The sequence below is a fragment of the Pinus tabuliformis genome, chromosome 9 (genome assembly GCF_031772625.1).
Source record: "Pinus tabuliformis cultivar Carrire ecotype Pingquan chromosome 9, CPIR1, whole genome shotgun sequence".
NCBI classification, from domain to species: Eukaryota; Viridiplantae; Streptophyta; class Pinopsida; order Pinales; family Pinaceae; genus Pinus; species Pinus tabuliformis.
This window is the reverse complement of record NC_142307.1, coordinates 1,308,970,084-1,308,997,170: the sequence shown is the minus strand read 5'-3', so window position 1 is coordinate 1,308,997,170 and position 27,087 is coordinate 1,308,970,084. Positions and strand designations below refer to the sequence as shown.

Sequence of the window (27,087 nt, the reverse complement as noted above, 5' to 3'; positions counted from 1 at the left end):
ATTCAATTGACTCATTGTCATGTATTAAAGACCCATTTGGGCATGTTACATATTGTAAAGAAAATTTATTTGAGTCAAAATAGAGTCAAAAGACCCTCCAAGACCTCGTCATGGTGCAAAGATCAAGTCTTCCTGAAGATAGCAATTCATACCCCTCACAAGCCCATAAATAAGAAGGAACTCGACCTCATTTGGTCACTCACACAAGTTCGATCTCCAAAAGACAGAAGTTAGAAAAGGACGAAAAGGAAGAAGAAGAGCTAGATCGAAGTTTTTGGGTCTCTTTATCTCTCTCTAGTGTTACGGTTTCTACATTTGTTTCGCAAGTTGAGGTGCTAAAGAGTTGTTGGGTAAGTCAAAGTGCTGGAAAATTGCTGGGTCGAAGTTCCAAAAGAATTTGTTGGGCAAGTCGAAGTTGTAGAAGAATTTGCTAGGTAAGTCGAAGTTGTAGAATAACTTGCTGGGTAGGGCGAAGTTGCAGAAGAATTTGCTGGGTAGGGCGAAGTTGCAGAAGAATTTGCTGGGCAGGGCGAAGTTGCAGAAGAATTTGCTGGACAGAAGAATCTATTGGGCATCGAAATTGTAGAAGTGGCGGAGAAGCAAGAGAGGTTTGACTTGGTCTTGGAAGGTCTAGGTCTAGGGTCATAAGTATTGGAATTCCTCAATTGAAGATTCTACAAGAAGAAGAATTCTTGTGGGTTTTCCTCTCAGAGTTGGAGGGGTTTTGGCCCTGGCTGATCACCTACATCTTGTGTCCTATTGTCTCATTGTTCTTTATATTTTGGTATCTATTTAATGATAGAGAACACTAATTATAATAAATGAAAGAAGAAGTAAATCAAGAAAAGTAAAAATACATCACAAGCAACTATCAATAAAGGTGAAATAACCTACACTCGCTGCTTCCACATTTCTCAACAGGCACAACTTCTCGAACATTGTTCTTCAATATAGACTGGTACTCTTCAATCATAACATCTTTCCAAACTTGATGTTCAACGACTTATTCATAGGTGGATGGCTCAGACTCAATGATCTTACACATCATTGTTGCATAGCTTGAATACTTCTTTGGCCTCTTGATTTCCTTGAAGATCCCATGAGGTGCTACATGTCCTTTAGATTCCTTCAAAGTTCTTTCGATCTAAGCAGTCTCTTTCTAGTCTCAGGTACATCGACACTTGGTGAGTCAACAAATTCATGTGGATCATCAGACTCTTCATGAGGATCTTGTTCCAAGGTTCAGGTTCTTAAGATTTCGATTCCACAATCTTAGGAGCCACTTCATTTCATCATTAGAATCCAAGTGTGATCCCTTGGACTTCTAGAAAGCAACATCCTCATAAACAATGGCATCCCTATAAGTTTCAATAAAATGCTGTCTTGGTACATAGATCTTGAAGGCCTTTGAATTTTCACTGTAGCCAACAAAAGTTCCTTTTTTCGGAAGGTTCCAACTTCGTCCTTTTCTCCTTGGGCACATGAACATAAACAAGACAACAAAAAATTCTCAAGTGTTCACATTATGTCTCTCACCTGTGAAGATTTCTTCAGGAGTCTTGTAATCCAATATTTGGTGTGGGCATCTATTTTGAACATAAACAACTGCCTTTGAAGCTTCTCCCCATAGTAACATTGATAGCTCTTGATCATGAAGCATGGCCTTCACAACTTCAATAATATTTCTACGCTTTCTTTCGACAATTCCATTTTGTTGGGCATAATAGAGAACCATCAACTCCCTCTTAATTACAACACCCCTATAGAAAGTAATCAACTCCTTGGATACATACTCTCTTTCATTGTCAGACCTTAAGGTCTTGATCCTTCTTCATGTAACATTTTCAACATGTGCCTTGAATTCTATAAACTTATCGAATACTTCATCCTTGGATTTCAAGAAATAAATCCATGTTTTATGAGAGTAATCATCAATAAAAGTAATATAATACAAATGACCACCCAAGGACTTGTTAGACATGGGTCCACAGACATCAGAGTGCACAAGATCCAAGATTCCTTTGGATCTACTATCAATACTAGTACATCTTCCTTTGACATTTTTCACAAGGGTACATACCTTGAAAACTCTATCATGTTCAACCTTGATTTCAGGTACACCTTTAACGAAATCTTTCATTCTAGACAATGCTTTATAATGAACATGAGTGTACCTTCGATGCGGTAGTTCACAAAGATCAGATGTGTTATGTATCAAGGCTTGAATTGAGTGACCAAGGAGACGATAGAGGGCCTCCAATTCGTACACCAATGACTTTGGCAGATTTAACGGAGGATTCCTTCTTCCATACTAGAATTTGTCCATCAGTGAATGGAATTCTATATCCTTTGTCTTCAAGAGATGAAATGGACAACAAATTCTTCTTCTAACCAGGAACATATAAAATATTGTTAATACATTCCAATTGGAAGGACGATGAGCCAATGCCTTTGATTTCATACTTGCCATTGTCTCCAAGCTTAGCCCTTTGAGCTATCATCTTTTCAACCAATTCAGAGAGATTTTCACGACTTCCAGTGATATGCCTAGAGGCACCACTAACGACCAACCAAATTTCATCATGACTTGCAATGGAACCCGTAAACGCAAAATAAAATGAGTATTCAAAATCAAAATCTTTCTTCCTAGGCCTCCTCTTATGTGAGGGTTCACTAAGATCAGCTGTAGAAGCATGGTGCTTCCCTTTGCTCTTTCGATCATCATTCCTTTGACACTTGTTTTGATAATGGCCATATGCTTGGCAACATAAGCATTGAACATTTGTCATGTCTCTCATATCTTGAGGGGGAGGAGGATGTCTTCTTTGTGGATTAGGTCCCCTTCTTGGAGCAGGTATTGAATTAGGTCTTCTACCTGTATTTATTTGAAATCTCACAAAATTTCTTCTACCTTTGCTATTCTTTGAGTGGGTTGCAAAAGCTTGAGATTCTTCACCTGGATTTGAAATCTTGCCTCTGGATAGGAGCATGGGTTCTTCTTGAGTGCAAGCAACCCATATCTTATCAAAAGTATGAGCAATTTCTCTTCCACTAATGCATGCTGCAAAAGGATCCCAAGATTTAGGTAGTCCACTCATTGCCACAACTACTAATTCTTTGTTAAATACTTGTTCCTCAATAGCTTTGAGTTGATTTCTTATTTGAAATATTCTTACGAAGTATGATGCCACAATATCATTCTTTGTCATCTTGACATCACAATGGTCACCTAAGTCACATGACACAAGGACACGAGACATGGAGGACACGTAAATACGAGTATTTGACACGAGACGTAGTGACTCCGGAAACAGGACACGAGGGACACATTTTATATATATATATATATATATATATATAAATACTGAAATATAGTACTTGATCCATATAGATATGAATAATGATGATATCCATTTAGTATTTAGCATACACTATTTACTATTTAGTTTATTAATTTACTACGTCAATGATGTTCACAATTCAATGTTCATTGTTCATGTTATAATTTTTGTTATTAACTTCAAACAAGTTTGATCATGTTCAAACTTCACATAAATTTATGTGTTCAAACTTCATTGTTGACCAGAGCATTAATCGAGCCTTCCCTCCCTTTAGACCTCGAAGGTGTAGTGAGCAATGAGCACATGACGGGGAGTTGAGATTTTTATTTCAACACACGATCTATATGTGGTCACTCGTGTATAATTAAGTTTCGTAGCCTATAACACAACTTACTAGAAATTTAAGTGCTCCAAACTCTCAGCAAAGCATGTAGACACTCGTCTCCGACATCTCTAGGTCCAGGTCGATGTGAAGTTGTGAGCATTGCGCTCGAATCTGATGGAATTCCTCACATTGCACAACAAATTAGATTCTAGCGATGAGCAAACTCAACTTCGATGGTGAACAATGACAAAAAAAACCCAAAAGTAAACCATGTTGCAGGTTTTAAATGTCACTTTTCATAGGACACGTGTCCTAAGAACCAAAAACATTAGGGCACATTTTTGACATGTTTTAGGGCAGTTTTTGTGTCCGACACATGAAATACGGGACATGAGACTTGAGGGACATGTCCTGTGACTTAGGTCAAAAGAAATACATTTGAGTCAAGTCCCATTTGGACTTTTGAAAGAGAAAATAAAATAAAAATTGAATCAAAGTGTCAACATAAGACCAAGTCGACCTGAGAGGCAGCGAGTCGACCCTCATGGACATGTATATATAGAGTCAACTCAACCCCTTAGAGACACATTTGCTCATCAACAAAACACATTGATTTTTGTGCCAAAGATAAGAACATAAGACAACCGAAGTCAAAGGAGAGAGAGCTAAGTCAAAGGAGAGAAAAATCGTGATTTCTGCCCTAGTTTTGCTCACACGTGCGAAAATTCTACGGTTTTATAAGGCTACTACAGGGCCGAAATTTTGCCTTCACTACAGGTCCAAATTTTTTTGTGATTTGACCAGATTTCAAAAGGGTTTGACCAACGTTGACTTTGACTTATTGGAGGAGACTTGGAGGAGGGTACATTTGGGTTCTTTGTGGCAATCTTGGTCTTGGTCTTGGGTATTGGATATCTCATTTTGATCTGATTCTATAAGCGAAGGTTTGGGTTTTCCCCCTTGCGGGGTTTTGCCTTGTCTTGAAGTCTAACTTCTTGTGTTCTTTTTCTCTTTGTGGTCTTCATGTATTGTACATTTGTATAATTACTTGATGAAGAAGATACTATAAGTAATAAGAAGCCAACAAACATTCACAAGTAATTATAAAGTTAAGAGAAATTAATCATTTTCTTCTAGCACTTGGTTTCTCAACACTGTCAAGAGAGCAAAGTCTGAGGAGAGGGCGGTTGCAAGCCTGGCCGAGGGCACAAACCCAAGAAGGTTTTGCGGAGATAAATCACGATACTTTTCATGTAGAAGACTTCAGATTCCATTGTACAAAAATTTGAAGGGGCTCTAATGAATGCCGTGTTATTTGTCGTCCTCCTAGCCAGGTTCATTTTTGGTTGCATTCCTTTACTATTAACGTTGCATTAGGTTTATGAAAGCGTGTGTACTGTTGCAGTTGTTGCACTAGAGTCTGGCATTGATGAGAGGATTAATTTAAAGTAATATAATTCATGCCTTTGTATTTCTTCTCAATTTCATTGTGTTGGGTGTCCTTTCAACTTTTGCATGTGGGATGCCCATTGTCTTCAAACAAGTTTATCTGGTGACATTGAGTATCTTTACATCGTAGTGGTTTACAATTTCCCTGAATGGTCTATCTGGGTGCTCTTCGTTCCTTTGGCATTTTATGATTTAGAAGTAGCAATAGATCTTGCCAATTTGGAACAAAGAACCTGTCTATGTGATGATGGTGCATCTTCCAAATCATTGGCCACACACTTTTCTTTTCAGCAGCAGAGGAAGCGAAGGAAGAAAAAGATGAGGGAAGAAGTTTTGCATCCTACAACAACTGCTACTACAAGAAGTGGTTGTTTACCTAATTTACCAGGACAATGGTTAAAAAGAAAGGAAGTTGATTCTATTGATGATGGGAATTGTGGAGCTAGAGGTCCGACAAGTAGAGGAAAAGGGAAGTGAAAATTAAATGATGGGATGGCCCAATAAAAAAAGGTTTATGAGGTCCAATATGAAGAAGGTTCAGTCTTTCGAGGATGATGAAGCCAAAGTACAACACATGGAATAAAATCATGCAGAAGAAGGAATTACTACAATTGTTGAGCCTGTAGATGTAGGAGCATCTTCTCACCAAATGGACTTAATAGAGAATAATGAAGTTTCATTTAGCATTAAAAATAATCCTGTTGGAGATGATGTTCAACAAGATGTAAATTTAGGTGCTAATGGCATTGAACAAAACGTAATTGAAGAGAATGGTGCTCCTCGGAATCAAAATAGAATTACATCAAAAGAGAGGTTTCTTTCAATAGCTCGAAGATGGGCTTCACATTTTGCATATTTCAATCCAATCCTAAAAGTGGTGAATTGTCATCTTCTCAACAGAGGTCCCAGCCCAATGCTACAGTTGGAAATGATGAAGAGAGGAGAGATTGGCCTAGCCCATTTTCTACTGCCAGATGCTTGGTATAGGAAAGAGCAACAACATTGGCAGCTTGTCAAGAAAAGCTTTATGGCAATGACTATTGAAAATTGGTAGCTTCAGTCGGTATTTTCACTGGCAAAGCAAAGGAGAAATTATATATTTTTCATGTTCACGAAGTCAGCCTCACTTGGTCAAGTCGGCCCCACTCATTGAATGGGTTTGACCTTATGGTCAAAACCCTCCTCCTAACTCACATATAAATAGAAGTTTGTTGACCTCATTTGGAACACACATCAACTCATCAATTTGATTTGAAATAGAAGAAGAATTGTCCACGCATGTGAAGGAGAAGAATATTTTTTGTGATGAATAGCTCTCTTGTTTATGACTTTGTCCAACGTTCACTTGAGTATTCTTGCTTCTGTTCGACCGAGACTTTGATTGATTTTGGATGTGAAAATCTTCTGTGGTTTGTGGACTTTGTTTGACTAGAATTTTGCTCCTATTCTGGCTCGTTGACTGAGGGTTGATCGCAAGTCAACATCTTCACTTCGACCAAAATCTGACTATAGTTTGTTGACTTTAATTTGACCGGATTTTGGCCCTTTATGCTCAGCTACCTCAGGCCGAAATTCGACCCCTTTTGTTGCAAACTTTGACTTGGACCAACGTTAACTATTTTATCTCTCCTTTGACTAGCTTGACTTTGGAAATATTGAGGTCAAAGATTGGAATCTTGTTTGGAATATTCTGATGTACATTTTGATGAATTGAACGCTCATAAGGAAAAATTGTAGGGTTTTGCCCTAGTTGCTGACCTAAATTTTGGTGTCTCTTGTCTTATTGTTTACTGTGATATCTATTGCTCTAATGAAGAAGTTAATGGTTGAAATTTTTCATGTATAACAACTTAATGATTGAATGCTCTAAAGAAATCTAATTGCATCATTGGAAGTAGTTATCAGGCTGAAAAATTTTACTAGTCTTGATTGCACTAGAAAATCAACATGGTATCAAAGCTTTGGTGAAGGGAAAGAGCATTAAGATAACCTTGAAGAGCATTGAGAGCACTTTGAAGAGCATTGGGATTCTACATCTTTTGTTTTTTATTGGTCATCTTCATCATGAATTTCTTCATGAAGACAAAGAACAAGCTTGAAGGATCTACAAATTATAGGGCATGGAAGACTAGGATTGACCTAGTGCTTGCAAGGAATAAAGTCTTGGGTATTGTTTTGGGAAACTTATTAAATCAACTCGTCAAGCAAGAAAGAACAAGTTTCATGAGGATGACATCTTGGCCATGGGCGTCATTGTGGAATCTATTAGGGACCATTTGATTCCTTATATTGTTGATCTGAAATCTTCTAAGGAGATGTATGATTCCCTCATTGGATTGTTGTACACCATCAACAACATCGATCAATTTATAAGTCTGAGGGGTCAGAAGTTTTGACTCATAATGAATTCTTCTTTGACTCATTTGACTCTACAAGCATGAAGAACATGCTTTGACCAAGAAATAAAATAATAATAATGAATATAATAAATATATCAATGATAAAAAATACATTTTATTACATTATGGAGATCGACACTAGTTACATTTCTCAACACTCCCTCTTTAACTAGGGAGATTTTCATAATGACACAACAAGATACTCTCAATTAGAAATATTCATATAGGAAAGGATTTAGATTGGTAAGCATCAATGATGATTTACATCATCATAACTAGCGTTGTCAAAAGTTGCAAGGCCTTGACTAACAAGCTTTATCTCTCCGTTAGATTATAGCACAATTCTGGGAGGCATAAATTTGGAAACCATTGCCTGTCAAGTACATATCCCACCCGGGTGTTCCTAAGGTATGACCTCACAGGGCCATTTCTTAATCCAAGGAAAAGTACGTCCTCCAGACCATTCTTTACCAAGTCCATGTATCCAACTGAGGATGTTAATCCTAGGCAATCACAATACATGAATCAAGAATGTACGTCCCTGATGCTTATCCAATCCACCATTCTCCAAGATAATGCCTTTACTAATCTTACAATTGTTAGTCCTAGCCATAATACATGACACATGGAGAATACAGTTTCCACCCTCACTCCCTCTCAACCAGGGAGGAGATCCTCACTCCCTCTCAAATAGAGAGAAATAACCTCAAGCCTAAGCTTGCCTCAAACATAACCATCCTTCTTCATAGAAAGAAACATCATCAATGCATCGACTGTCAGCTTCTTCAATGGAGAAATATTGTTGCTTCACAACTTCTTGCATCATGTCATGAATCATAAAGCACTTCGACCTTCTTGGTTCTCTACCAATCTTCATGTAGCCCTAATCAATATCAAAATCGAATCTAACATGTCATCAAGTAGTTCATCAAACATTTTGGTTCATAATTGATTGTACCAACCGCCACAACCTCTGCCTTTATAGTGCTCAGGAGTCTGCTATGTATCCTTCTAGGAACCCATACCATATCTCAATCATCAATATTATGTCTTCTTTATTATCAACACTGCTAAATCAATTGATGTGTCCTCAAATCTCAAGTTGTAAGATCCCTACTATCAATTTTTGCTTCTAGCTTCCTCTGAAGTCGATATAATGTCCTTCGCATTATGTAGCTTCACATTCTTTCAAGAAATTCCATTAAATTCCAAGTGGAAACATCCATCAACAATATCAATATTAGTTCTTGTCAATGGTGTGATCGAATATTCAAACCAATCAACTGTTGGATCAAAACCTTTTAGTTATGTTGCCATATATTTGTAGATTGTCAACCAACCTTCTTTGGAGAATAAGTATCTTTCGACCTATGTTGCACGTAACTTCTAGGAACCCGACATTTCGGGTTGTACCCGTACCCGAAACTTGGTCAAAATTTGGCCGAAACTCAGTGGAAACTCGACCATCATGTAATCATCTATGAGAGTTAATATATACTTGTTTTTCCTTCTAAATTGTAATCTATGGGTCTTATTCCCTTTTTTCTTGCAAGATAATGTGTTATTCACTTATATATATATATATATATATGACATTTCGACCGACGTTTCCATTTTTGGGAGGTGACGTTTCTAAACATACCCATTTCGGAAACTCCAAAACATTTTAGCGTTTCGTGCAACTTAGCTTTTGACTCTCTACCCAACTATCTAGAAGTAAAATATCTGACCAACATGTAAATTGTCTCCAAATTCCTCTGAAGATAATGTCCATAAGTCCATCTTGAATTTGGTTTGACTACTGATTGCAAGATCTTCTATGATCATGGGACTCCCTTAGCATAATAGGAGTAGTCTCCTCTGTTTGAGATAAGAGAAACTTGAAGCTTCCATGTTGCTTTTAAATGATTGTCTTCAATGTATCCTATCACATTGCCTGCTCTTCTTGTAAAATAAGCTTTACTGTGTCCCTTTGATTCTTCCATCTATTTTGTCAAAATCTAGCTTTGCTTGATCTTGGTCATATTGCTTGTGTTATTCTTAACTTCATTGGTATTTGAACCAAATATCAAGCTGGAGAAATTCTTATAATGCTGGACATTGACCTTGACTCCTCTCAGCTATGTTCTGCTACTAATGTCAGCTTGTAGTCCTTGCTTGCTAAATGACATGACGATTGCATCTAAATCTTCAAGATGAAATCAACATCCTTAACTGCTGTGGTGACTCTAGGATAGTGTGTAGACAACTTTTGATGACCCAATCTCTTCTAAACTATATGTTCCTTAAACTTAGACCTTCATGATTTCAAACTTGCGAATTTCAAAAGAAACTTTTATCCTTCAAATGTAACTGCAATTGCTACTCTAATTGCCATCTTCTGATAAGAATGAAATCAAACTTGCTTGTAATCTTGGTACGTGCCAAATTCTTTAATAGTAGAGGTCCTTATTGTCTTTAGTCTTGGGTTTCTTTTCGGCTTCTTCATCTTCTGTTGCATGTGCTTCTTCTCTTTTGTTCCTTTTGTTGCCTCTATTATCCTTGGAGTTCGAGTTCTTAGTGTTGAAGAATCAAAGGCAATTAGGTGTAGTGTGATTCTTCTTGACTTGATAAAAATTTGTGGAGTCTTTTTACTTTTTCTTGTTAGCTTAACCTTGTTCTTCTTTTTATTAATGCATGTGCGTGTACTTCATCAAACTGCTACCAAAAACATAAGAACAAGAACACAAGATGTTGGCTCTTTGCCATGGCCAAAACCTCTCTTCTCTTGAGAGGAAAACCCTTTAGTAAGTTTCTCTTATTGAAGCTTCTTATTGATCAATGCCAAACCCTAGACCCTTGACAAGAATATCCTCCAAGCACAAGTCAAGTCCTTCCTTTCTGCACTTTGTTTCCCGACACTTAGTCTTTCTTCTTCCGACACTTCGTTCCCCGACACTTCATCCTCCTCCTTCCAGCTGTAAATAGACCTTGTTTATGTGAGCTCTAGATGAGATGCTTCTCTTCTATACTTAGAGATATCCTTCTTATGTAGATACCTTACTTCTTTCAACCAAATGAGATCCTTCTTGAGATGTAGATGTAGACTGAAGTGACTGTACAGCAGCCCTAGATTCTCGCATGTGTGGCAGGTAACCTTGCTTGAGAGAGCCTTACCTTCACTTGAGTAGGAGGCCTATCTTTCTAGCCCAACCAATGATGAACATGTGACTGTGACCTTACTGCTGATATAGCCTCAGACTGCCCTTCCCTTTTCTCGCACGTCTTACTGTATTTACCCTAGGAAACAGTCCTTAACCCTTCGGTGTTGACTTGTCCTTCTTCGCTGCCCTTGGAGACTCTTCTTTCGTCCTTCATCTACCCCTTTCTTGCCTCCTTGCTTCACATATTTCAGAGATTGCCTTATTCACTTTATGAGGGAGTGGACAGCCTCTATATATAGAGGACTGTCCCTCCTCTAGGCCGACATTCTGTCTTTAGACCGACTTGACAATATCTTCATTATTTTCATCGTTTTGCTTCTTTTGGAGGACGTTGCTGCATGGAGAGGACTTGCAGTTGTCTTGGAGGTATTCCTTTGACCTTATACATAGTGTAACATGCCCTCTAAGGGTCTTATATAAATACATTGACCTTTTGACTTCCTAGAAGCACTTAAGCATGTGCTTGACCTACTTCAATGAGCAAGAAATTCATTGACAAATAATATAAAAATAATATTTCTTTTCTTGAATAAATACAAATATCAAAAGTACCATTATGAAGACCGAACCTAGTTACACTTTTTTCAACACTTAGGACAATCTCTTTTTATGTGTCCAAATTCATGACAACCAAAACATTTAACCTTGGACATATCCCTGTTTCCATGGGACTTGTTGTTGTTGTACTTGTGATGAGATCCAAATCTTCCAAATTTCCCAAACTTCCTCTTTGATTTGGCAGCAAATGCTTGAGAATTTTCATTATGGGGTTCGGTATCATCTTTTGCCTTAAACCCTGTTTCTTGTAGAACACATAGAGCCCAAATTTCCTCAAAAGATAGAGTATCTTTTCTTGCATAGATTCCACTAGCGAAACCATTCCAAGTTGGAGGAGCATTGAGCACGAAAGTGATTAATTCAGAATCAGATATGACTTCTCCAAGTTCTTGAAGTTGATCCTTTATTTTTGATACTTTCACAAAATATGAAGCCACATCTTCGTCTTTTGACATTCTTGTTCCGTAGAGTTGATTCCTTAGAGATATCTTCTGACCTGTTGTATTGATGGAATATAGTTTGACCAAATTATCATAAACTTCTTTGGATGTGGACAGACCTGAAACAAAAGAGGTAAGATGGCCTTTAAGAGACTCAGAGAATTCTTTGAGCTCTGGTTTCTCCCTTGTTGTATTTGGCCATTTTTTGAACATCATTCTTCTCTGGTACTGGAACAATGCCTTCAACAAATTGGATGACTTCATTTTCTTTGAGAACTAAATCAATTCTTTTCTTCCAAGCCTTATAGTTAGAAACTCCATCAAACTTGGTACTTTCCTTGCAAATAGATGTCATTTGGCTGGGAGGATTAGGCATAGAGTATAGTAGAGTACTTACTTGTCAAAGAAGGAGAAGTTGTTGTAAGAGTGTCTTCAAGAATGCAAATGAGTGATCGAGAACTTTGATGATAAGAGCCTTCAATAATGTCCTTGAGAGAGAGATAGTTGCTATGAGGATGTCTTCAATAATAAAATCTTCAAACCTTCTTTCTTTGAAGAGATGACTGCTGCAATAGTGTCTTCAAATATGCCAACAAGTAGTGATCTTCAAGCTGCCTTCCCTTCACCTTAGCTCTGATACCATGTTGAGAAACCAAGTGCTAGAAGAAAATTATTGATTTCTCTTAACTTGATAATTACTTGTGAATGTTTGTTGGCTTCTTATTACTTATATTATCTTCTTCATCAAGTAATTATACAAATGTACAAAACATGAAGATCACAAAGAGACAAAGAATACAAGTTAGGCTCCAAGCCAGGGCAAAACCTCACAAGGGGGAAAACCCAAATCTTCTCTTATAGAATCAGATCAAAATGAGATATCCAAGACCAAGACCAAGACCAAGACCAAGACTGCCACAAAGAACCCAAATCAGCCGTCCTCCAAGTCTCCTCCAACAAGTCAAAGTCAACAGAAGTCAACATTGGTCAAACCCTTATGAAATCTGGTCAAATCACAGAAAATCTCGAACACACAGTGAAGGCCGAATTCGACTTTGTAATAGCCTCAGGAAACCACGGAAATTTTGCACGTGTGAGCAGAATTAGGGAAGCAATCATGATTTTTCTCTCTTTTGACTTCGCTCTCCCTCCTTTGACTTCAGTTGCTTCATCTTCTTGTCTTTGGCACAGAAATCGATGTGTTTTGTTGATGAGTGAATGCGTCTCTAAGAGGTCGAGTTGACTCTATGACTCTATATATGCATGTCCATGAGGGTCAAATAGCTGCCTCTCAGGCTGACTTGGTCTTGTGTTGACAATTTCACTCAAAAATAAATTTCTTTTTCTTTTTCTTTCAAAAGTGAAAATGGGACTTGACTCAAATACATTTCTTTTGACTCGTGATAAATTCTTCTTTGACTCTTGACTCTATAAGCATGAAGAACATGCTTTGACCAAGAAATAAATAATAATAATGTATATAATAAATATATCAATGATAAAAATTACATTTTATTACATTATGAAGACCGACACAAGTTACATTTTTCAACAAACAGATCCTTAAACCTGACCTTTTCTTGGACAACTGCGGCTCTCTAGGGAAAATCTCTCTAGATACTCTATGAACCTTTGCTCTGATACAATGTTGAATTTTCTACAATAATGCATGGTAGAAAATTTATTCTCTTATCTGATAATTACTTCTAATTATCCTTAATTTTTTTTATGTCACCAATATCATTAAGCAATTATACACAGAAACAATACATATGATAAAAATGATAAAGAGATAGCCATGCACAATAGAGACAACAAAATTTTCCTTAGGAAACCCAAACTTGGGAGAAAACTCAACAACTCTTCTTCTAGGAGAAATTCTTCTTCAGCAAGGTTTACGATAAAATGTCTAGAAATTTGTGCCAAAAACCAAGGCCAAACTTTAGCCATTTCATTCTTTTTATGCTCCCATGAGTGTCTTCTATTAAGAGATAATGAGTGAGTGAGTCAATTTCAAATGAAGTGTCATATCATGTGTATATATGCAAGTTGAATGGGTGCATTTACCCCAAGGGACACACCTTTCATGAACTGGGCTGACTTGTCTATTTTGAACCTACATGAAACCCAAAAATAAAATTTATTTTATTTTAATTTCCATAATTTTTCTAGGCCGACTTAGGATCGCTCTTGGCATGCGGGAATACCTCCTGATGCTACACAAAAATCAACATACTGTCTCTCTTTGAATCTGCCTGTCTTCACCCATCCCAATTCACACTCTCCACCATACTCATTAATGCAGATTTGACCTTAACAAAGTGGCAGAACTTGATGAAGTGTGAGGCATATGTCATTTTAGTGGCCTTGATCAACTCCAATTTGGAGTATTTTCAATATATTGCTGGAGAGTGGAGACCAGTGGTGGTTGGTGATGACTATTATGATCTCCCTAACCTGCCCTATCAGCTCCTTAATTCATGCCGTTTTAGCGCTGGTCTCTTCTAAAATCGTATTTAAATTATGGATAATGCTAAGAATCCAAAAAATATGATTATATCTACCCTCAACAATCAAACCTTCAGCTTTGCAACCAGGTGCATTATCTGTGATAACTTGCACCACATTTTCTGGTCCTACTTGCTCAATAGCAGCAATTAAAATTTCAGCAATGTATTTACCATTTTTTACCTCACTTGAAAAATCTTATACTATCAAGAGCATTGCTCCTTTTGGTGATGATTCAATGACATTGATTGATGACCTATGCTTGTATCAGTCCATCCACCTGAAATAATGGAAACCCCCAAGCTACTCCATGAGCTTTGAATTGGTCGTAGAACATAGTTAAGAAGTTGCTTCTCGTTTTGAGCAAGAGTGTTCTAAGTTCTCATAGATTGGACCTTGAGGGGCTGTGTAAAGTTCCCTCAACAAATTCTGCTAATAGGTGGGCCGAACCACATTAAAAGGGATGCTGCAAGCATAAATGACCCTTGCCACTGCTGTCTTGGCTTCTTCTCTCCCTTGACTATGGAACATTTCCAGCAATCTGCTATCTTTACCAGCAGTTGGAGGTCATGATATTTTTTCTTCAAGCTGTACCTCTCTCCTGTTCCTTGCTTCATGGACAATTTTTGGCTTACGGCTAGCATCCAAGTGAGTATTGCTACCGATACCAATATTGTTTCTTTGCTCTCTCAACTTTTGAGCATCATTATGCTCTTCGTCAAATTTTGCCCTCACCTCTGGATTTCTGGTATGTGCACAGACATCAACACCCTTTACCTTTTCATGCAAAATGTAAGCCTTGACTCTTGTGTAAGAGCCCTTGTATGTCTTTCCATTATCACATAAATTACATTTCCGTTCACATGAACCCCCATCACCCTTTTGCTTGAGCTTGGTAACATACTTCCAAAGAGGATTGTATTCTTGCTGCTTACTTGGCTGAGGGGCTATAGGAGCTTTATGAATGACAATTTGAGAAGCCATGAATGCCTGCAAAAAAAGTAAATAAATTTGCTTACCAAATATAGGGCTGCTCACACTCTTCTACTTGCTGCCAACAATCACCCTTTTGTTTGAAAAGCACCAAAGCTTGCTCCCAATGCTTCAAAACGTAAGTAAAAATGCTTGCTTCTGCTGTACGGAGTTCTTTTTGCTGAAGAAAGTGTGAGGAATGAGGGGCATAAAGTGTTCTATTATAGAAAAAAAGAGGCTGTTAAGGTTTCTAGAGAATTCTTGTTTTGCTTTTCCCAAATGAATGTAAAAACTAAAAATCAATTAATTAAGTTTATAAAGTGATTAGGTATCTTCATAAGTCATTAAGTAAGTGTTTTCATGCTATCTAAGGTTCCCATGCCTCTTGGGGCTTCAATGGGCCTGCAAACAAATAAAAAATTGCCTGAAATGCGGCTTGAATTAGCTGAAATGATTCAGAAAATGCCAGCCATACTGTATAGCATTTCCAAATTGGGAAATGTTATACAGTACGGCTGATGGCGTATCATCCTGGTTTCTGCAATTCTGAGTGTTTCGGGGAACAATATGCGACCAATCTAAGCATTTCCTGCAACTTAGTATCAGAGTAATATTCAAAATGTATTGCTGGAAAATTTCATTTATGTTTTCTGTTTTGCCCATTTGTACTGTTTGTCTTGCTTATAAGCATATTGGTAATTTTATGCCAGCACAAGCTTGCCATTCATCGTAGGTTGAAGAATCTTATATAGTGAATTTAAAAACTTTACTGATTCATATCAGTATCAGGTCCGAGTAAGTCTAACTAATAACTATATTATGTGGTGTTGACAGGTTGGGTTAAAGTACACGGATTCAGTTGTGATAAGGTTCACTGGATGCCCTAATGGTTGTGCAAGACCGTACATGGCTGAGCTAGGCTTTGTGGGAGATGGACCGAACAGCTATCAGGTATATACTTAAATATGCCTGAGAACCTCATGGTATTTACTATTTACTCTTACCCTATTTTTAAATTTTTTCCACCTGTGCCTGTGCTTGTGCATGAGAGAGGGGGTGTGGACAAGTGGAAATTTGCATGTCCATTGTAAGTCTCTCCATGTCTATCTATCAAGGACATGTAAAATTAAGGAAAATGTCGATGGCATCCGCATGTTTGAAGAATACTTGTCGAGATACATAATGAGTGAAAATAGGAAAAATGAAATAGCATGTCAGGTTTAAAAAAACATACTTTGGAATTCCTCTGAGAAGTCACACAGAAACCATAATCGTTTCACCCTGTTCTATTTACATTCACTAGAGAGAGAATTGGTGGGTCATAGCATAGAAGAGATATCTATTCTAGGCTGATATATGAATCCATTGATATGGAAATGTATGATGAAGCTAATAATCAGAATTGTTGATGGGATCTGAGAAGTTATGAAAGATGTATAAACTGACCATGTCTCACTCGAGTTGTGATCTATATGCTTGGGAATGGAGGCATCGAAGGAAGTTGAAGTTAGATGCAAGACACAAATCTAGTTACTTTGAAAATATGTGCAATGCACACACAAATTATGTCCTGTAAAGCACTTGTTACACCATTATCAAGTTGTATGTTTTTCCTGTTTTCCTCACCCATTAGCTTTGTTATTTGGAAAATTGTTCTTGAAATTCTCTTTTTTAGACGACTTTCAATGGGAACCTTCCATAATGCTGGCCAAACAGAATAGTAACTGGATTGCCAATGAAGATAGGAAAACTGAAATAGCGTGTCAGGTTGAAAACAATGTACTTTGGAAGTCCTGTGGGAGGCCACACTGAAACAGGAATTGTTTCACTCTGTTCTCTTTACATTCATTAGAGGAAGAGTTGGTGAGTCATACCTAGAAGAGATAACTATTCTATGCTGATATATGAATCCCTTGATATGGTAATGCATGATGAAGGTCTTAATATTCAGAACGTCGATGGGATCTGAAATGTTATGGAAGCTGTATAAACTGATCATGTGCATACTCGAGTTGTGATCTATAGCCGGGGATGGAGGCATCGAAGGAAGTTGAAGTTAGATGCAAGGCGCACATCTAAGAACTTTGAAAATATATGTAATGTGCACACCAATTATGTCCTGGAAAACACTCATTACATCATTATCGATCTGGACTCTGAATGATTTTCCTGTTTTTGTCACCCATTAAATTTGTCTTTTGAAAAATTGTTCCGGGATTTGTCACTTCTTAGACATTTTATTTGAGAACTTGCCATGCTGCTGGCCGAACAGAATAGTAACTGGAATGCCAATGAATATAGTCATGTGCTTTTTTTTCAAGAAATATTTTCAAATGGCAGACAGAACTAATTGGCAACTGCATGAGCTGATTCTGCAAAATAAAAAGCATCAGGTTTGGCTAATAACGGAAGTCTGCCATTGTTTATCAAAATATATAGAGTTTGGGGATTATGATTAAACAATTAGTGGACCAGAAAACATATATTTTATGTAGTTGATCTACAGGCCATAACTGTAGATATTCTTGTGCAAATGCATTCCAGGAAAAAGATAAAATCATCTGACTTTTGCCTGGTTTAATGGAAGATGCGTTCCATTCAACTTTGTTTGCACAAGGTGTCGTTTAAAATAACTCTCTTAGGTAGCGAAGACAAACTATACCAATGATTTAGATGATCAAGTTCCTTTAATTAGGCTGCCCTGTATTTTTAACTATTTGTTTTTTATGGAAACTCTTTGATGGTTATTGCAAAATTATGATTGCATACTTTGGTTATGTCCTACTGTAGTTATTAATGATGAATTGTCATTTGTTGTACTACTTAGATTTGGCTTGGTGGGACACCTAACCAAACACAACTTGCAAAACCCTTCATAGACAAGGTCAAAGTGCAAGAATTGGAAAAAGTTCTGGAGCCTCTATTTTATTCTTGGAAGAGACTGCGTCAGAGTGGAGAATCTTTTGGCAGCTTCACAGAAAGATTGGTTCGTATCTTTTTCCTGTTTGCTTCTTTTCAGGACAATTTCTAAATTCTGACCCTATCAGAACAAGGTTCATGTATCTACTTTTCATTTTCTTGATATTCAGACCAACCGCAGTCATGTGAGACTTGGGATATGTTTTAAGTTTTTTGAGAGCCTCATTAATTTGGCTTGCTGCATAGGGTTTTGACAAGCTAGAAGAAAAGGTGAGCAAATGGAAAGGTATGAGGGCATCCAAACACACCCTAACAGTTATCGCTGGGAAGGAAACATATGAAGCCCTGAGAAAGCTTGCAGAAGCCCAAGGTAGGGATGCAAGTGAGTTATCTGCGGAGATCCTTCAAAATTATGTGAAGGAGCAGAGAATAAACGGACCTGCATAAAGCAGTGACATTTCCCACATTACAGGTGCCTACTCATTGTTTGCAGTCTTTGAGATATTCTATGGTCTTCTCAGTAAAGGGTGTGCTCTATAGATAGTATATACAGACATGATTAGATTGATATATTCTGCTTTGATATGTTGCAGGGTGAACATAAAATGCTTTAATTTTACATCAACTGCCTTTCCTCTGAAATCTTTTTATGCTGATCAGATTAAGCTCAAGAAGCAGGATACGATCCTGGTTGACTGGTAATTTCCGACGATGATTGACATGATCTTTTTGTTGTGAGTTAGGGGGATGCATGGAAAGTTAGTTTTCTGCCGTTTCTGGTTTGCTGTTTTGGGTAAATTATTTGCCATCTAGGATTATGAATGTCTTTTTCAGCACATGCTGACCTAGTCTCCTTTCTGATGGAGAAATAAATGCAATCTAGTCACGTGTTATCGAAATTAGAATTTCATTACGATTACGAATCAAACTAATTATCAAGCACGATGAGACCTAATTCAGAAACTTTTCGCATGCATCCTGAGTTGGGACAAATGTTCTACTTCGGTCACTAGAAGGGACGAGATGCCCCAATTTCAGGATATAACGGGATTAGTACTATTTCTTTTGAGAATTATTATTTTCTTTCATGTAATTTCTTTTGAGAATTGTTAATTTCTTTCTATTAGTTTTCGATATGGCCATGTCATGTGCATTGCCTTACATACAAGTGGTGAAAACAAATGGATGGAATCCTTTAATATAACTAGTTGTTTTCGTCATCTGAAAAAGAAAAGAAAACAAATGGATGGAAGAATCATTTTTGCTCATATGGCGCTGATCAATACCTAATTGATGTGGAGGACATAATGGTGTAATTGATACAATATCCATTTGGTGTCGACGTAATTATTTAATTGATACAGGTTCTCTATTTTGTATCCTAGATTGATTTTTTCCCATAATATCATTTTATTTCTTATTTAGGTTCAATTTGAATATAAATTTGAGAAAGGTTTCAAGTATCCGTTATCAAAGTCATGTGGAATATGTATTATAGCAACTGATATTGATGCAAGAGGTTGCAGGATCAAATTGAAACAACCCAACTCTTTTTTGCCAAGATCATTTCAACGAATATTTTTATTTTTATTTTTATTTGTCCGTAGAAAAATCGTTAACTTTCTATTAAGTATAAAAAGTGACAAAGTAGATGCAAATAGTGCATTCCCAAGCTGCACCACTAAAAAAGCTAGTGCCCATAAATCACAGCCAAAAAAACCTAAAAACTAAAAAATAAGAAATAAAATTGGGGCTAAGCAGAAAAACTTAGTCACCCTTTTCTCCTTTTCTTCTTTTTTACTTTTCGCCATCCTCCTTGATCAAGAGTGGTTGTTACAATAATTAGTTGGTTCTCTTCTGTCTGCCTCAAATGTTCCTTATCTGAGTCTGAACTCCCAGATGTATAAGGACGTTTGAATCCTGTTATCTCCTTCTCCTTCAGCATTTCTTGGCTTGAGTGATCTTCTGCTCTTGGATTTTGCGAAGCTGATCCCCTATTCCGTGCTCACACAAATCTTCGTTTGCTAAAGATGTCTGTGGATTTGGGATCTCCTCAGTGATTGGGGATCCCAAGTCCTCTTTTTCCTCTTCTTCGTCAGGTTGTGGTGTTGGGAAGTGCCATCCCTTTGACTTTTGACAAGTTTCTTTTTGCTCCTGGGATCTTTCTTTGCCAAAGGACGTGGTTTGTGCTAGAAAATCGTAAAGGCAGAAATATTTTCTTAGACTTAATAATTACTTGTGATGTTCTTGACTTCTTATTAAATATTCTTTATATCTTCTTTCTTTAGTTCATCAAGCAATTACCAAAGCGAAAGCACATAAAACAATGGACACCAGATATAGGCACTATGCCAGGGCAAAACCCCCCTCAAGGGGAAAACCCAGTCAAAATTCTCTTCCTTTCAATGGTATTCTTTGAGAGTCTTCACCCTATACAAAGACTAGACCTTCACTTCACACCAAGTCAGCGTCCTAGATCTTCGACCTCTCTTCCAGCAACTTCGACTATATGGTAGCGTCCGGCATCAACAAAACTTGGAAGACTTCGATCTCCCAATCTAGGGCACGAAACAGAGAGATACAGGCACCAAAATTTCGTTTTTCTTCTTCTTCTTAGATTCCACCCAACTTGCACTTCCTTTGGCTTCCCAACTTCATACTTCGCACTTCCCAGCTTCCTTAGAGATACCGAACTTGCTTGTGAGAGAGTGTGCTCCAAACGAATTCAACTTGCTTCTATTTATAGGCTTCAAGGGAGGCCGAATTGATGTCCTTGGGCCGACTTGATGTGGAGGATACATAAATTATATTTGACTCAAGACTTAACCTTTTTACGTGATTCAAAATCCCAAGAAGGGTCTCTTTAAAAGTACAATGACTTTATTGACTCGGAATAAATTCTAGAAATTCTCAATGGGGACTTTGACCTAGAACATGGTGATCCAAGCATGAAACCCATGCTTTAATAAGTCACAATAATAATAATAATAATTATTTTCTTTATTCTTTTGACAAGTTCATTACAAGATGACTCAAAATTAAATGAAGACCAAATCTAGTTACATTTTCCAACACCCCCTCTTAACTAGGGAGGTATTCATCATATACAAGTACAAGGAAGATCTCAACTATGTGAACCATGAAGAACTCTAGGCACCACAATGACATGGTCTAGATTCCTGACCAGGGCAATCTATCCGGGTGCGACTAAGATGGACTCAAGCTTTCAGCCTCCCAAGGTACCATCAGGATTACTTGCTAATCACCAACCCAAAGATCCAGGTGTGTATCCAAAAACAAAGCTCTATAATCAACACCACCTTTTCCAACTTCGGGACCTAGACATCGACACAAAATGTCGGCCAGGTGTCCTCCCATGGAATGCTTCACTCACAAAGCCTCAACACTCCTAGATCCAGCAGATCAAGGATAACCAATCTATCCCAATCAAATTGATTGGTAACCAATCATGCTATGAAAAACCTTCGAGAGATTCACCTGTACAATAATTAAAAAACAAACCTCCAAGGTTTTTCAGAGAACTTGATGTTGCTTCTCAACTTTTCATAGCGGGACTATGAATCTTTGACAGAAGATTCCTCAATCATACATTTGCTTTCCTACTTCCCATGCAACAACATATCCTCTGAAATTCATTCTTCAATCAAAACCAAGTTATGCCCTCCCTCTCAACCAGGGAGTGTCTCTTTATTCAGACTCCCTCTTAATCTAAGGGAGATCTCTTCTATTTTCGTCATCAGAGAACCTTTCGTGGCTTCCAACCATTTCATCAGAGTTATTATCATCCCCATCATGCTTATCAACGAACATCTTCACCATATTGAAGATTGTGTACCTACACAACTTAGATAGAAAGTGCAACCAAAACTATAGAAGCATGAAGTTATCCATATCAGAGTTACGAAAGCATTTCAACCTTACATATATCAGATACCCAAACTTAAACAAGAAACACACATTCTTCAACATCTTGCTAGGGATTTTGTCATAAACCCTAGACTACTTCATAACAACTTTCATTATATCTAGGGTTTCAATGTTTCTTCCAGAGGTATGACATACCTTACTACAACACAGAAAACCTAAGAAACAATTCAAACAAATATAGATCTACAAGGCATTTAACAACTTGCATAATTCATAAGTTAGATTTTCCACTAGGGTTTCCTAGATTTCATACAAGAGAATCAATCAAAACCAATCACAACTTAGTCATCAACATGACCAACTTCCACAAGGGTTAGTTGCAATCCCTAGATTTTCAATCATCAACCACGACTAAACTCAGATTTCAACGATCTTATACAAATCTCAAATTATCACATTATCATCATACATCAGAGATTTTTACTTCAAAAAAGGTTTAACTCCAAAAACCCTAGAATTTCATTTTCACAATCTCAACAATCAATAGATCTCAGATTGTTCACATACTAGAGATTTTAACTAATACTAGGGTTTAGCTGCAAAACCCCATATTTCCAAATATCATCATCCGATAATCTCAGACAAGGACTTGTATTAAATCCAAAGACTTATGACCATCAATGACTAGGTCAACACACATATCTAGGAATTCTTTTTCATGCATAAGCATATCATATGTCAGACAACATTAATACATTAGACATATATTGACCTAGACCATGCTAGGGTTTCAACCAAAAGGACACATATATATATATACTTAAGGTTTCATTCCTAAGGTCTTGCTTTCATAACAAAGGTTTTGCTTATAGGCCCAACCAAACCCTAAAAATATAGGGTTTCATAACATAGCAAAGGAAACTGTACTATTCCAAAATTTTCAAAGGTTCGAGATCTCAAACAAACATCATTCAACCCCAACAAGTTAAGATTTCATGATCATACAAAAATCCCAATCATGACATTATCAACAATAACTTCAAATAACATTTCATAATATCCCCAAGTACCTTAGGGTTTCAAATATTCACATAGCATATCCTTAGGCTAAGGTTTTCCAAAGAATCTATCTAGGGTTCTATAAAATCAATTAAGAGTAGGAGTGGGGTATATTTATCAAGTGATGAGTGACCCAAAATAAGAATCAATATGATTCAACATAGCTAGACACAACAATGTTAGTACAAGATTGTCAAATAAATAAACATTTACAATAAATAATTCAATATTTTGTAGTTTAAGGCCTATCTTTGTATCTTGACAAACCTTATCTTGGGTGGCTCTCTTCCATACTCCTTAAGGATATAGCAAATGTTTTGATAATCAAGACAATAGAGGGAGAATGGTGATTAGTATTAATATGATCAAAACTTATATAAGTACATGAAACGAAACACTGAAAGGAAATAAATACTTATCTTTGGGAGTTGTTGGGGGCTCCCTCCAAAGCTTGAGGGATACCTATAAACTTTTAAAACAAAAGAAAATGTATTTTCCAAAGAAAATGTTAAAACCTATAAATTCAAAAATGCAAAATAGAATATATAAGACTAAAAGCAAAGGACTTAATAGTGTAAATCACTTATATCAAATTCTTCGGGTTTTACTTTCTCGGGTCTCCTTCTTCAACAATGTTGGCCTGATCTCTTTCTCTCTTCTTGTTTCTTGGATTGTCAGGACAATCACTTCTGTAGTGACCCTTCTTATGACATTAATAGCATTTTACCTTGGACATGTCTACTTTTTCCTTGGTGCTTTTGATTTCTTTCCTTTGTGTTGAGCAATGTAGGCATTTGATACTCCTTCAGGATTGGAAACTAGAGAGATCCTCAATTCTTCTTGACTGTAGGTAGTCCATAGTTCTTCAAAAGTGGGAGCTTCCTTCCAACTATTAGGTCTTGTAGTAAACACACACCAAGTAGATGGAAATCCTAATAGAGTAGTGATCATGAGTTCTTTGTCTAGAACAATTTCATTAATGGCCAAAAGATCATCTTTGATTCTTGTTATTTTCACGAAGAAGGAGGCCAATGTATCTTCTTTAGTCATCTTTGTGGTCCTTAGTTCATTCTTCAAGCTTGCCACTTGACCAACGTTCTTAATAGTGAATAACTTTGACAAGGCTTCATACATTTCCTCAGCATGATTGACATTGGCTATAAATGAGACAAGATTGTCCTTTATTCCTTCTACCATTAAAGTCATGGCCACCAATTCTAATTCTCTGAATTTTACTTTGTCAGCATCACTGGAGTCATCTGTAGGCTTCTTTACTTTTCCTTTGACCAAGTCTAGTACCTTGTTCTTTTCAAGGATGATGTAAATCCTCTTCTTCCAAGATATATAGTTTGAGTCTCCTTCAAGTTTGTTCTCTCCCTTGATTGTATTAGACATCTTCCTTGAATATAGTGGACTTCTTGCCTGAAATAGCCATTTTGAATGGTTCCTTGGTCAAGTGCTTGAGATTGCGTTTTTCTTCATTTTTCACCAAAGCTCTGGTACCATATTAGAAAATCAGAAAGGTAGAATTTTTTTTATATTTGATAATTATTTGTGATGTTCTTGACTTCTTATTAAGTTTTCTTTATATCTTCTTTCTTTAGTTATTCAAGCAATTACCAAAGCAAAAGCACATAAAACAATAGACACTAGATATAGGCACTATGCTAGGGAAAAATTCCCCCTCGAGGGGAAAACCCAGTGAAAATTCTCTTCCTTTCAATAGTATTCTTTGAGACTCTTCACCCTAGACAAAAACCAGACCTTCCCTCCACAGTAAGTCAGCTTCCCGGATCTTTGACCTCTCTTCCAACAACTTCGACTATGTAGCAGCTTTCGGCATCAAGCAATTTCCAACATCAATGAAACTTGGAAGACTTAGATCTCCCAATCTAGGGCACGAAACAGAGAGAGACATGCACCAAAATTTTGTTTTTCTTCTTCTCCTTAGACTCCACCCAACTCACACTTCCTTTGGCTTCCCGACTTCATACTTTGCACTACCCATCTTCCTTAGAGGTATTGAACTTGCTTGTGAGAGAGTGTGCTCCAAATGAATTCGACTTGCTTCTATTTATAGGCTTCAAGGGAGGTCGAATTGATGTCCTTAGGCCGACTTGATGTGGAGGATACATAAATTACATTTGACTCAATACTTAACTTTTTTACATGATTCAAAAGCCCAAGAAAGGTCTCCTTAAAAGTACAATGACTCTATTGACTCAGAATAAATCCTGTAAGTCCTCAATGGGGACTTTGACCTAAAACATGGTGACACAAGCATGAAACCCATGCTTTAATAAGTCACAATAATAATAATAATTCTTTTTGTTATTCTTTTGACAAAGTACATTTCAAGGTGACTCAAATACATTAAATGAAGACCGAACCTAGTTACATTTTCCAACAGTTTGTAGATGTTTGGTTTGAAGACAAGAACGACATCTAAATGCATTGTTCTCATAATCTAAGAACTAGGTCCAACACTGGTTGTTGTGCGTCAAAAGGATACGATCAGGTAATCCTTTACTGAGGTCTACCTCAACACATATCCTGGCAAAAGTATAAATTGCTTCTTCAGTTCTTTGTGTATCCATCTTGATGTATCTCCCCAACCTGTTGTCGATTCCTTCTAGTACTTTTGGATGCCAGAAGTGGAGGGGTAAGTTATGCAATCTTACCCATACCGGTATTTTGGAAATCGTCATTGTATTAGCATCAAAATCTGGGAACCATGGGGTGATAAATAATCTTGTGTTTCCCCAGAACCAAGGACCATCATGTAAAACCTGATCTCTAATCTCTGATGATTCAAATTTTACTATGAAGAAACCCTTTGAGCATAAGTGAATCTCACAGTTTACTATCCAGGTCGTAAAGATCCATTGAAAAAGATCCACAAGTTTTGGCCAGAAACCGTTGAACCTGCAAATGATTGCCTGGGATTGATATGTTGTACATATATTATTGATCTTTGCTAGATCTACTGTTATTTTTGGAATATCATTCATCTGCTCTACAATATAGGGCCCAGGAATATTGAGGGTTTGTTCAAGTTTACTTGATGTTGCAACCTTTCCTTTGAGGGAATCTTTGAATGACGTAGATCCATTGGTTTGTCCTTTGGCTAAAATCGAGCCCGTGGGGATATTAGATGCTGTCGAGCCTTAGATTAACGATGATCGAGGAATTTTGTTCTATGCCATAGTCTTGTAAGCGCCTTTGGTCCTATATGGATCTGCTCGCAATGATCAAGTTTTGCAGTTCCGTTGGGATACCAATTGTTTTTTAATCGCCAATTTCAGGTCTCTCACCAGTGAATCCATTCGAGTCCACAAGATGAACGACCTTGTTGTTGGGGTTTGTGCACAAATTTGGAAATCTGCATCTTTAACAGAAACATAAGTTTTCTCGCAGCTTATTGATGGATCTATATAGAACCCATCATTATTGCTCATTTCTTCATAAAAAACAATAGATTTGTGGCTACCCCTTCTCCCAATAGATAGATCTGCTAGATCTAGACCTCCAGAGTAACAAACAGACGAAGAACCCTTCCATTTGCTGCAAAACGTTTCTGCCTGGGAGATCAACTTCCCCTGCCCTATCTCGTCCTTGATCATCTCTGCATGTTTTATTCCTTGTGAGCAGTCGATACCACAACCACCATGGGGTTCAAAAAACTTGATAAATCTCAAATTGTTGCAAGAAAAAAGATATCCGTATCTGTCATCTTGGAGTTCCAAATCGTCAAAGGAGGAAGAGAAAAGCGAGCAACCATCTGAGCGGAAAGGCCATTGAGGGTGCTGCAAAGGGCACAGAGCCATGTCCAATGATCCATCTCGCAGAGGACATTGAAGTAGGCCCAGCATATCTTGCAGCAGGGGAGGAGGTCTCTATCGGTGCCATAGACGGGATGGGAACCCGTTTCGTTCGCAGCAGAGAAAGGAGTGATCGAGATCCTCCATGGAAGACCCCCCTTCTCCTATACCTCTGCTTCACTTGGGAACCTTGACCCACTCGTCC

The 27,087-nt window shown here is 37.4% G+C and overlaps 1 protein-coding gene across 2 annotated transcripts in view; it reads left to right on the top strand.

Annotated features, from left to right (window-relative positions):
* Positions 1 to 19,248, top strand: part of SIR (sulfite reductase) — a 94,757-nt gene extending 75,509 nt beyond the window's left edge. Inside the window, exons 6-9 of one of the 2 annotated variants that reach the window (XM_089445759.1) lie at positions 16,030 to 16,146; positions 18,023 to 18,181; positions 18,361 to 18,586; positions 18,775 to 19,248. In XM_089445759.1, coding sequence (XP_089301885.1) covers positions 16,030 to 16,146; positions 18,023 to 18,181; positions 18,361 to 18,561 — 477 coding nt within the window. In that variant the 3' untranslated portion in view covers positions 18,562 to 18,586; positions 18,775 to 19,248. Of the gene's footprint in view, positions 1 to 16,029; positions 16,147 to 18,022; positions 18,182 to 18,360; positions 18,587 to 18,707 lie in introns of both variants that reach the window. The other variant, XM_089445758.1, reaches the window with a different exon arrangement.
* The last annotated feature ends 7,839 nt before the right edge of the window (positions 19,249 to 27,087 follow it).